The sequence below is a fragment of the Ambystoma mexicanum genome, chromosome 7q (genome assembly GCF_040938575.1).
Source record: "Ambystoma mexicanum isolate Mex_15411 chromosome 7q, UKY_AmexF1_1, whole genome shotgun sequence".
In the NCBI taxonomy this organism is placed as follows: Eukaryota; Metazoa; Chordata; class Amphibia; order Caudata; family Ambystomatidae; genus Ambystoma; species Ambystoma mexicanum.
Window position 1 is genome coordinate 757,368,108 of NC_090941.1, and position 12,865 is coordinate 757,380,972.

General features: G+C 45.7%; 1 protein-coding gene across 10 annotated transcripts in view; it reads right to left on the reverse strand.

The window, feature by feature from the left end:
• ELMOD1 (ELMO domain containing 1) overlaps window positions 1–12,865 on the reverse strand; it is a 446,580-nt gene that overhangs the window by 24,370 nt on the left and 409,345 nt on the right. For all 10 annotated transcript variants that reach the window (XM_069640662.1, XM_069640656.1, XM_069640660.1 and 7 more), the window contains 2 exons: window positions 8,973–9,014; window positions 7,530–7,663 (listed from right to left, as the gene is read on the reverse strand). In XM_069640662.1, coding sequence (XP_069496763.1) covers window positions 7,530–7,663; window positions 8,973–9,014 — 176 coding nt within the window. The remainder of the gene's footprint in view (window positions 1–7,529; window positions 7,664–8,972; window positions 9,015–12,865) is intronic.

A 12,865-nucleotide genomic window follows, 5' to 3' on the forward strand; every position in this document is an offset into this window, starting at 1 on the left:
AGGAGTCTAAACTCAGTTCTTGAGTAGCAGGAATCTTTTAAAATTTAACTTTAGAAAGTTGTTCACATGTTGTGGATAGGTTTGAGCGACGCCATCTAATAAGAGATTGGAAGCATGTACAATACGCTGATTCCTTTTATACAACACAATTGTTTGGTTTACTCTATGGTTTTGTCAAACGACGATGCCCATAGGATCCTTACCACTGTTTTCATATTTATTCTTAGAGCTTATCATGCTCTTGTTGGGCGTAGTGTTAACATACCTATTTTTCTGCATGATCCTAAAAATGGCCCTGCGATAAGAAGACTACTTTTAGAAATAGTTGAGCAAATCCTGCAGCTAACAACAGATATACCAGAATTGCCTGATTCAAAGGTGTTTTCCTTCCTTAAAATAGTACACAGGCATAATGAGGAACATTGAAAATGGTACAGTTTTGGAAAGTCCAACAATGTTCAGAGAATCGTAAATGGTGGGATTAATATATTGGGGTATAATATATGCATGCTCAGCATTCACCCTTATCTTCGTGGTTCTTTTGATCCATACTGTTTATTTCATTGGTCTAAGCAAAGTACAAGTACCTTTGATTCTTCCCACTCCAGTGACTCACGCAGAATTGTCTATTATTGAGAGGCCAAGACCATTTGTGATTTTCACCACACCAGTAGCTCATGTAGGGTTATCTATTGTAAAAACGAATGTTCTATGGTCTCCCCTATAGGGAGGACCATTACTGATATGCTTCCTGAGTATTATGAAAGCACTCACCTTGCAAGAGGGAGACACAAGAGAAGCACAAGGGAAGATGATCATGAATTAAACAATTTAGACAGTACAGCATACTTGGGTAATAACATGTGGTATCAGCACATGAAAAAGGTAGGAGAAAAAACATCCAAAGAGAGTTGCTATGTTTGTGCTCTCATGCCGTATGCTATTGGGACTTCTAAGATATTCATAGCTATAGAAATAGAAATCCAGAGACCTCATTGCCTGAGGCACCTTGCACTCTGCCAGATGAGAGGTCAATTCCAGGGTCGAACAGCATCCTTGATATGGGTGACTGAGAAGACGTCTCCAAGAGAAGATGACTATGTGCAAGATTTAAAGACAAGAGAAAAATTAGAGACAAGGAATCAAGTAATGAGATATGAACAGCCTGGAACAAATGGAGCAGGAATCAGAAGAGAAGAAAACAAAATGCTCAAATTGTCAAGGAAAAAATCACAAAGAAATACGAAGATGCAAGGAGAGAGGGCAGCTGCATATCAAGGGAACAGTGGTGACTCCGGAAGGATGGGCTGAGGGCCTGATTGTATGTAACGTATTAGCACTAACAGGATACTATGAACCAGTCATAGACAGTGCAGAAATTGTGAAATTGCTGATGTGGGTCGATGATAAAGGAGGACCGTTGCAGATAGTACCTCTGGCTATTGCATCCTTGTGTTTCAGAAACAATGGCACAACAAGGGTTGGAATGAATCAGCAGTGTGGTCGAATTTTTGATGTACCAGGAATGAAGGATGGAACAGTAGTGTTAATGGACCACTACTGGGCCTGTGGATCAAGAGCTTATACGAAGTTGACCAAAGACTGGGGAGGGCTGTGTTCCATGGTACTTATTCATGTTCCAGCATTGGTGATTCCAAAGAGTGACCTGAACATTGGAAAGTTTCCAAAAGCAGATGCTCACACGAGGGAGTTGAGGTCATTTGGATTCTTCAATCGGATAAGCAGGGAGAATTACTTTTTAGCTAAGTCAATAGAATCTTTCGGTTCTATTCCATATGAACACTGGTTGTTCAGTCAGACTGCTGCAGTATTCACAACTATTTTTATGCTAGGGATTCAGATGATGGAAAAAGGCAAAGTGGTTGCAAATCACTTGCTGGGAGCTCCTGCAGATGATCAACACTGTCATAAAGGGATTCAATGCAATCAAGGAAGAATTGAGAGCCATTAGATTTATGACCCTCCAGAATAGGTATGTCCTGGACATGATTACGGCAATGTATGGAGGTGTTTGTGCCAAAATCCAGGAATCCTGTTGCACATTCATACCTTCTCACGATGACGGGAATGGGACCTTGACAGAGGCCATAACATTGCTAACAAACTTGCACATCAAGATGGAAGATGAGACAGAAGATATTTCAGATGACGGCTGGTTTGCGTCTATCTTCTCATGGGTCCCACAATGGAAGGCAAATATTTTCAAGTTTCTTGGAGCACCACTGGTGATGATCATGTTTGGATTCTGTGTGATCAGGATAATAATTGCACAGTGTGAGAAGACAGCAAAGAAAGCCGTAGGAATGAAGATCATGATCGATGTTGAGTCTGGGTTTGGACCCAAGGAGCTGACAGATGAAGAAATCAGAAAACATATAGAAGCAAGCATTCTAGCACCTGAGGGAACAAAGTTCATGTATCCGAGAAACCACAAGAAGTATGTGGGATGATGGATCCACTGCAGCCCGAATGGACAATGTAGCCACATGACCTGGAGTGTTGATGACCATGTAACATCAGCAGGATCTCTGAAAGGAGCAGTGAAGATATGGACTCCTAAGAAGCCCTTTTTCAGACGAGGATGTCTAGATGTGAAGACTGATGGGAGAGTGGTTGAAGAATCAATCAGAGGGTGGAGTGCAGAGGAGGAGCCTAATGCCTCTAACGGAAATCCCACCCCTATTCTGCCTATATGTTGGAAGCTGGAAATTGCGACATGCACATCGCCGATAACGATCCCGATACCGCGAAAGGTCTTCGAAACCAGGTATCCATTGAGAAGGCCCTATAAGATGTACCCCCAGAGAGATGACAGCCTCTTAGGGGAGGTCCCTGAAGAAGTGTGAAGCAGTGAACGCAAGAGGATGGTGACATCACAAGAAATGAGAGTGACGCACTGAGAAGGATGATCAAAGAAGAGAATGCATAGACCTTATGGAACCTGATGACGAAATAAGGAATCGAGTAACAGTTTATGTGCGAAATGAAGATTGCACATACAAAGAACACTGAAGAAAATATAAGTTGCTTTATAACTGTACAAATGCTGCAATGCAAGTAGACTAAGTAATCATGAAGGCTGGCTATACGTAGTGAATGGACTGCAGGCGGGGCTGCCAATATATATATATATATATATATATAGAGTCTGGATATTCGATGTTTCAACCTTAGTAAGCCAGGACCCATGAAACAGAAGGGCTGAAAGTGTGGCGCAGTAGAGAAAAGCAGCTGAAAATCATGGAAGGATCGAGAAGGCTGTCTGGCCCAGTGTTAATGGTTGGGGCAGCCAAGAACTGGTTAACAATTCGAGGAGATACAAAGAACGTGAGAAACAAGGCAAACTCCTGTTAAGGTGCAATGGAAAGATACATTGAGTGCCCAGTTTTATCAATTAAATACCATTATAAATGTGAAGAAGGGAGCTCAAAACGCATTGTCCTGTCACGTGGGATGGATGGAAACAGAAACCTGGCAAGCTGCATCGAGACTTGAAGATAAGAACGTGCTTGCACTCGGTTCTATTCTCATGAGCAGTGATACTTTGCAAGGCCGAGTACAAAGACAATTTGAATGGCAGACAGCATGAGTGATGATGGATGGTGGGCTAATTGGGTGGAGAGGCATGGTCAAGTCCACCCACCAGCACCTGGGGTACCAGCTTGTGTGCTGCCAGCGAGTTGAAAATTCCAGAAGGGTACAAGTGTGCCAACCAATTATAGAGGGTCATATATTGAAGAGCCCTATAGTTTGAGAGCCAATGGTGTGTCTTGTATTTAAGAAATATTGAGGATGACTTGCACAATGGATGGGTACAAATTGTCCACCTGACTGTAGAAATCCAATCACAACCCATCCCTATATAGAAAGTATACCTAGGTGTTCCCCGTAGACATATTACAATCCCAAATAAGTTTCCTTAGTTTGCCACGTAGTATGACATCACTTATGATGTGTTTTTGCTATATTAGGATGTTTTTTCATGTGATGCTTCGAGATTATGCTGCAAGACGTCCATTGATGTCCGTCGTACTCCCTGTTTTAGACAATTGACAATAAAACAGCTTTTGTTTGCCAACTTCCTGAGTCGGTCTGGTTATCGGTGCGAGAGCTATTCTGCACCCCCATCCATGTAATGACGCGCTTCCTCATTTAAAAGCACCTAACGGTTCACACGTATGTGGAGTTCATGGGCAGTTCGTACCTAGCAATAAATGCATCCAAATCAGCTATTCGCTCAAAGTCACCAGATTCTAACATTGGTAGGGATATCATGTGTGTTTGTGATGACTTTAATTAGCTCAGCATAACATTTACCCCCTCAGAGGGACAAAAACATTAAAACACAGAAAACGAACATGACACAGACCTTGTGAGGCATTTTCCGATGCACAAGGGCCTTTAAAGCTCAAGTCTATTGAAATGATTCTTAAAATGTACATTATGAAAGCCAAAGCGGTAGCTCCACATGGCTTGGGCCTATTGGCAAATGAGGTCCTCCAAACCATAGAAAATTACTTTCCCAAGCAATTGCTTTGCCTACCAATCTCGGCTCCACCTTCTGCCACCCACAGAGAACCAGGAATGGATTATTTAGTTGTCGATTTAGCGAAAGAACATGTTAACATATGGTTGATGTCCTGGGCAAATGAAAAGGTGATGGTTACCCGACCAATTCTGTCATAAACTCGCATCAGAAAGTAACTGCCAATTGATCCCAATCTGTGCATTTTGGAGAAAAACCTTATAATGGCAAATGCCTCTGCATGCTTTTCTGATCCGTTTTTAATTTTCCAGTAATGTGCTAACATGGTAATACATAATTTAACTTTGCAATTGCACATGGACAAGAGTATAAATATCTCCTTAAACCAGCAAACACATCATCTTCACTATAGATAGAATATCAGACTACTTAATCTGGTCACACTTCAAGCATGATCGCTCTCTCATTACAAGAGCACAATGGAATTGCTACCCCTGAGAGGGGTAACAGGCAAATGGTTATCAGCTGATACCGATAGAGGGAGAGGCTTTGCATCTCTTTTATGTGACACGTCCCATGAAGAATTGATGCACGTTTTACTTTTTCCCCCAACCTACTGTAATATTAGAAAAAGCCCTTTAAATGTGTTGTTACGTAACACACACTTGAGCAAACTCCAAGGTGGTAACATGGACTTTAGTTGGGTAGCTTCGTGGAGCACTAAAGCACAGAGACTTTCAATTGTTTGAAATCATTAATTTAAATCGATTCAGAACTGTATGGTTAGGTTTTTAATAAGAACGTTATTAATGTTGATGATCTTGTATGATTTGTGATGCTGATGTATTCCCTTGCATGGATAACATTTTCGTCTGAAATAAAGCACACTACTCATGATAGCTTTGTCCGATAAAGCCAGTCCTTTCTCTGTAAATGCACACTTATGTTGCTTTTTGACCACTAATGCCGGTATTGTCACTGTAAGTATTCAACCGCATGGTCTTACCTAATAAAGTGAGTACTGCCACTGTTAGTACACAATGATCTTGCCTTTCTTCCATAATGCCACTATTGTCACTGTAAATGCACACTCATATTTGGAAACCCCCTCTACGTACTTGGCCCTCCATGACTGGGCGATCATCTCCCCCTCGTTTCCTCCACTGGTTCCTTGTATATCCCTTGTTGCCAAACTGCTCTTCCTCCCCCTTCTCTGTAGTTAACGTCATGCTTCCTTGCATTGATCCCTTGTGATCTGCTTGCCTCGCTGTATGCTTCCTCCTGTTCCCAGTCATGCGCTTCTTTGCTTTCCAAAGCTAGGTCCATGCTCAATAAATCCCTTCATGTGAATAATAATGTTAATAACTGGTCAACTCCTCACTTGCCCCTGCACACATGCGCTCCGTGCATATGCAGGCAAACACACACCCATACAAACGTACACAGGCTCACATCCGCATTCTTACATTCACACATTTAGACCGTTATATGTGATCTTACCGACCACAATTACAGAGTGGTAAATTTCATTGCAGACAAAATACCAAAATACTCTCCAGCCCCGTTTGTTTTTTTACCCTTATAACGCCACCCCAACCCCACCCCATTTTAACCCCACTACCCTTTATTTAATTAAAGTTTGCATTGTTTTTCGGTATTATGGTCCACTCTGAAATGTACCACTCTGTAATGTTTTAGATATATTGACTGCAGGGCCGGCCTTAAGGACAGCAGCGCCCTGGGTGAATTGGCGCCCCTGGTTAACAGGGAGTGGGGCGGAAGGGAGCCGGGCTAGGATGGGCCACTTTTTATTTTTATTTTTACCTCCTCGCTCTGGCGAGGAGGTTAAATAGGGCGCTTCAGCACCCCATTCTCATTGAATGAGCCCGCCGCCGCGGGTGCATTCAATGACAATGAGGCGCCTGCCACACCTTCTGCCACCATGCCAGCTCGGGGGAGCCCTTGAAAGACTCCCCCGAGCTGGCGTGGTGGGGGCTAATGGCACCTTTTGTCATTAGGGGCGCATTCAAATGCACCTGCCGCCACGGGTGCATTCTACAGCAAAAGGCTGCCTGCCACGCCTTCTCCCACAACGCCATCTCGGGGAGCCCTTGAAAAACTCCCCCAAGCTGGCGTGGCTGAGGCTAAAGGCGTCCTGGGGGGCGTGGCGCCCGGGCGTTCGCCCCGGCTGCCCCCCCCTAAGGCCGGCTGGGTACCATTTAGACCACTCACATCAACGCATGCCGTTTTTTTTTTACTTATTTGGAACATTGCACCTGCTCCTCAGGTCCTTCTGCTCCTCAACCCCGCTCGGCACAAGTCCCGAAGAGTATCACGAATCAGAAATGGGAGTTGTTTGACACTTCCCCCCATTAAATCCTGCCTCTAGCACAGCCCAAAGAAACATAGCAGCAGAGCAGTCTAATGGATGCAGTCAGTCGCGCACTATGGGCCATGTTACCCAGTTCCCTCTGCAGGGACAATGCCTTGCAGTCCTCTCTTTGAGACAGCACTCCGAATGAGGTCCTGTAGACAGTAAGCCATCATTGTGCATTGTTCAATCACTGTTTCTGTATCCCTGCAGTCCCCCTACCAGCACTTGACTCCTGATGTCTGCACTTACCCTTGACACTTGCTGGCCTTTACCTTACTTATTGCTATTTATCTTTTCCCATGTACTGCACTGTCCCCCCCCCCCCATCCAATGCACTTGTGCGATCTGAATGACACCTGGCCTAGTAGGATCGCTGTCTCTGTCTTCCCTCTGTTTCCCCTCCCTTGCCTCGTCGCGCCTTGAAACACTTGCGTATAGGCGCTTTACAAATACCACACCATATCATATTCATCATGCTCAGCATTAGAGAAATGGATAGCGGTACGTGGCAGAGTGAATGATGGTCTCAGCAGAATGGGATGGGCTGCGCAGGCCGCCGCTGTTTTAAAGTAGAATATTTTACAACATATTATATCACACCCTTTGGGTTTAGTATGCTATGTTGGAAGAAAAAGCGCGGACACTTACAAAATGTCTGCTGGAAGTGATGCAGCTCTGGAGCTTCTGGGGCCACATTGTAGAAGTGGGTTTTCAGGGCACCGCTTATCAGAAGGTTGTAGGCCAGGTCGGTAATGTTAATTCCAACAATAGCAAACGAGTAGCTGCAACACAGAGAAAGAGACATCAACACGAGACGGCGATATCCGCCCCTTTAGAGTTTGGGTCATGTGTGTGATATGCGTTGGGCTCAGTGCCTTAAGTGGGATGAGAAATCGTGGGGGAGCTCTAAAACTTCACAGCATTTTTTATTGGGACGTGGCCTACATGGTGCCGGGCGGGGCCTAGCACGTACACTTGAATTAAAAATAAAATCAACAATGTACCTGCTATTTATATCAATGTACACATTTTACGATCTGATCTAAGCACATAATTCTATTTGTTTATCTGCCTAAAAAACAAATGTTTATGAGATGTGTCAGACATATATAATAGCATTACCCACCACTCAGCACCCCAACAGCAAAAGAAAATACATATTGTGTTCTTTTGCCGTGCTGGGGATCCCAACCCGATCCCTGCCGGGAACCAGCCAGTGTCACGTTGCACTGGGTTTCCTTTGTTTCATTGAATAGACAGCTTGCCAAATAAAGCCACTTTACGGCAAGCAGGCTTCAACCTGAAAAGACAAAAAACATCCAACGCCTACGAAATGGCACAGCACTGTGCTATTTGGTAGGTGCTGGATTGCATTGGTTTTCTTCAGTAGACTGCTTGCCACATAGAGCCCTCAGCGGGCCTTTCAAGCAAGTCCAGCACCTAGCGAATAGTACAGCGGATGTGACACTCGCTTCTTATGGGCAGGGCTTGGGTTCGATTCCCGCCAGTGCATCGAAATTGCCACGGGAGTTGAGGGAACCGACAGGGCCCCGTTCGGCAGAACTTTTGGGAGACCTGCGGGGTCAGTCAGCTCCACTTGCTTTTCAGAATGGTACCCGTCTTAATGGAAAGATGTATAGAACAATGTACCCTCAACTTCACATTATAAGCATACAAAAATAGAGTAGTTCTGTGCCATGTAGGCTCCAGGCTGAGTGCTTTATACGAGAAGAGAACTCTAGGTCACTTTTAGTAGCCCCATGTGGGAACGGGATGGGGGGGGGGGGCATTATTTATAATACTTAACATAGGACATGAAAAAAATACCGATTTCCCCATGTCATTTTCCAAAATAGCAACATAACAGGAAATAATTTAATTTGTAAGCTTTAGATAAACTCGCATTTTGAATAGTTCCCAAGTTCTGATCCTAGTTAGGCTAGGGGTGGGCATGCAGGCATTGATGGGCATGAGGGCAGAAATAGTCCTCCAGCGAGGATGGTCCCTTAGAAAGGTCTACTATGACATGCCAATAGTTCGCTTTGTGATAAGAATGTTCAGACAGCATTTTTAAACATACTCTTTACTTACCCAATGGCTTTATCAAACTTCTTCTTTTCCCATTCGGATTTGCTGAAAACGAAACCAGTCGCAATCAGTCTCGAAGTATCTGCACAATTCAAGCATTACACACTTGCTGCCCCCTTGGGCAGCGCCCTGAAACTCACTGAGCTATGCACAAGGGGTTAACATGTTGAGTCTGTAAGACTCTGAGGGCCAGGTTCTCAACATCTCCTCCCTCGTGCTAGAATAAAGTGGCAGCCCAATTTACAAAGCGCATCTAGATGAGCGCACCTTAGATGCGCTCATTCAGATGGCCTTTATCCCCCTTTGCGCATTTGCACAAATAAGGGGGTACTTCTGGGGGTTCCATGTTCATTTATCGACTGTCATTTTTCGATAGGTTTTTTGCTTATATCTTTTCTGAAAAAAACTCTTCGGAAGTTATTTGTTTTCTTTTTGGGAGGGCTCCCCCCAACCCAATCCCCATTAAGTTAACATCATTGCCTGCCACCCCATCACGTATGTACCCTTCCCCACACCCACCTGGGTTTTTAGATTCCTTTTTTCAGGTGAAAAAAATTAGGCAAAAAACCCATCGGAAAAATGGCTGTCGGTAAATGAACGTCTTTACCGCTCTGGGCATTTTAAAGTGCATCCTGCATTCAGGAACGGGATGAAATCAGCGCATTCTCTGCGCGCCTTTTATTTGCGCTATTTTTGGAGACTCTGGCCCTAAGAGCGCGTTTCATTCACAGATGATGGGAGCTTAGGGAACTTGGAAACACTGCTGAGTGCTCATCTTCTAAGACACTCCTTGTAAGGGAGCTGCATCCTTCACTCGGCTGCCCAGTTTCCTAGGCCCCGGCTGCCAAATACCCGGGGAACACCCGTGGAGGGAGATGGGCAGCAGCATCACACACATGCCTTCCCTCTCTAATGCCATTGCTGTTCTACCCATACATTATATCACGTGCTCCTTTTCCTGCAGTGGCTCCTGTGACCCCAGGGGGATTTTCCAGCAATCGAAGGCATGTATATAAATAACAGCTGGAATCTTTTTTTATGGCAGATGTTTTCTTGCAAGGGCCTAGGGCTGGTTGCACTGGTGTCCATTCAAGATGTATGGCACTCCTTGGGAAAGATGGCAGCAATGGCATTCGAATGATCATTCATTATTTGGATTCCGGGGCAATCAATGTTATGACTGGGCAGGAATGGCTCTCTGTTCAGATTGGTTGGCAGAGCTGTTACCTGAAGGTATGTTCGCGCATTACAAATAATAAAACAAACAAACAGAGCTGGCCTTCACCAGTGGGAAACCACTGCCCGTGGAGACCCCTTCTTCCCTTGCCCGGCAGAGCAGTGCAGATGTGTACAGCCCATGTGTGAAAGATCCAGCACAGCGGTCCTAGCCATCTAGGTTCAGTAAGTCACTTGGTCAATCCAGTGACAGTCCCCCTCCAATGCAGCACGTAAAAACAACCTTCAGAATAATGGGCCACTCTAATAATGAGGTCTTTCTTGCCTTCCTTCCCTGGTGGGCTGTGATGCCTGTTATTAGACGAAGTTAAAGGCCTGAGGGAAAGGTGAGGGTGCTTAATGAGGGGAAAGGGACAATAACACGCATATCAGAATGGCTAAGGCAGGCCGGAACGCCATAATCACATTAGCGAAAGGCTGAAAGGTAGTGAAAATAAGTAAGAAACTGGAAAAAAAGGACGAGGCTCACCAACGGCCAACCACAATCACTGCTGAAAACCATTCTGGCGTGGCCCGTGGGGGTGGGGCAAGCAGAGCTTGTCGGGAGATGTGGGTGGCGGAGGCCGGAGGTGGACAGGGATGAGGGTCTTAGGAACGCGGGCAGAGGCGGTTATCAACGATGACAGTGGATACAGTTGCCCATACCGCTGAAATTACATGCTTTTGGCGGGTTTCACCTGCCCTGTAAACAGCAACTCAGCCACCAATCCCCCTGAATTTCACCTGCCCTTGGGACACAAAAGGTTGTGAGGTGTGGTCTCCTCAGGTTGAAGAAGCAGTAAAGGAATGAGAAGGGGGCCTGGAAGAGTCCCGCCGAGAACACAGAAGGGGACAGGTAACAGGCAATGGAGGATGGGGATGACTGGGAGGAAAGAGCAGGCACATCACAAAGGGATTGTGGGAGGCTGGCTCTGAGGCAGGAGTGTGCTTTATATCAGTGATGAAGGCCCGCTCCAGCCCCCATAGTCTTCAATAGAAGAGCTAACATTTTATTTATTTTAGTTATTGAATATTTATAAGGCACACTACACAGCAAAATTTTGTTTCCAGGCGCCGCAAGACAAAAAAGGAGGGCGGGGGGGGGGGCAGGGGAGATGAACAACAATAACGGTCCTACTAGGCCTTGTTACATTCGGATTGTGCAAGTGCAGTAACACAAAGTGCGAGGGGGTGAGGTGGTAAGTGACGGTCAGGGGAGGGGGCATAAAATGTAGGAGGGGGAATGAAGGAAGAAAGGGCCCAGGGGTTAGACAAGCGCTGGGGACCCTAGGGGGGGGCAAGTGTCAGGGGATGGGGGGACAGACCACTGTCTAAGTGCGTGGCCGGGGGAGGGACCAGACCCGGGAGGGATGCCCAACCCACCAGGCAAGTCAGGGAAGGGGGCCCGGAAACGCAGTGCTGGATTGGGGGGGGGGCTGCTGGTTTGGGGAGGGGTGCTGGGATACACTGGTCAAGAGGGGCCTGGTGTCACATTCCATTGGGATTCTAGAAAATACCGTATGGAAATCTCAATAGTCAAGCAAGGACATGCTGTCATTGCGTGCATTTTCCCATTCTGCAATGGACAATATTTTACGTTGGGCAGCAATTACCACGACATCACTGGTCTTTTTACTGCTATTTCCATAACGAGAGCAACTGTGTCTTCTGAGGGCCTGGGCACGGTTGTAATGAATGAATGAACAAATAAGCAAACGAACGGATGGATGAATGAATGAATGAATGAGGCTGTCTGCTCTCCAATGAATATACTCGACCTTTAATTAACACAGGTGATTGTTTTAAAGATATCTGATTACATGTCATTTTAATGTGTATTTTTCAATCCTCATTTAAAAAAAAATATGTCATTTTCAAAGGTATTTTAGAGGTATATAATATTCGTTGTTTAGTTTGAAACATGATTTTATTCATAGCAGAGGCATGCTTCCATCTTTCATCCTCCATTACACTTCCCAGCAAGTCCTGCGTGCCGAGAACGAGCCGTGGCGCTGAAAATAAAATGCACGCAGGGCTGGACAGGGAACTAAAAGAGGCCCTGGAAATAATTACTGGGGACCAAAAGAGGCCCTGGAAATAAAGTTCAAAGTGGCCCCACTTGACACATTTTCAGCAAGCCCAATGCTTTTCCTATGAGAAAATTTGGAAATACCACAGAAAAGAGGCCCAAGATGCCGAGGCCCACCAGGAAATCTCCGGAGTTCCGTATAGGCCAGTCCACCCCTGAATGCACGCCATGTGTATTCATCAATCCAAAGGCACATTTCTAGCCTTCACGCAAGTAAAAACAAGCTGCGCAAGGAAGGCCCACAACACGCCCCCACACGCACCAAAAAGCAAGCAAAATCCCAAACCAGGGGCAACCCTCTGTGTCCACCCTTGAGATACGATCCAGTAACCCTGCGAAAAGGTGCGCCTTCCCTCGCAAGCCCACCTGAACCCCTGCAAAAACACGCACCTTCCCTTGCAAGCCCTGGCTGCACTCTTGCGAGAATGCGTGCCTTCCCTCGTAAGCCCAGGCTGCAACCCAGAGAGAATGTGCGCCTTCCCTCGCAATTCCAGGCTGCACCCCTGCAAAAAGGTGGGCCTTCCCTCGCAAGCCCAGGCTACACCCCTGCAAAAACGTGTCCCTCACTCGTAAGTGGAGGCTAGACCCCTTA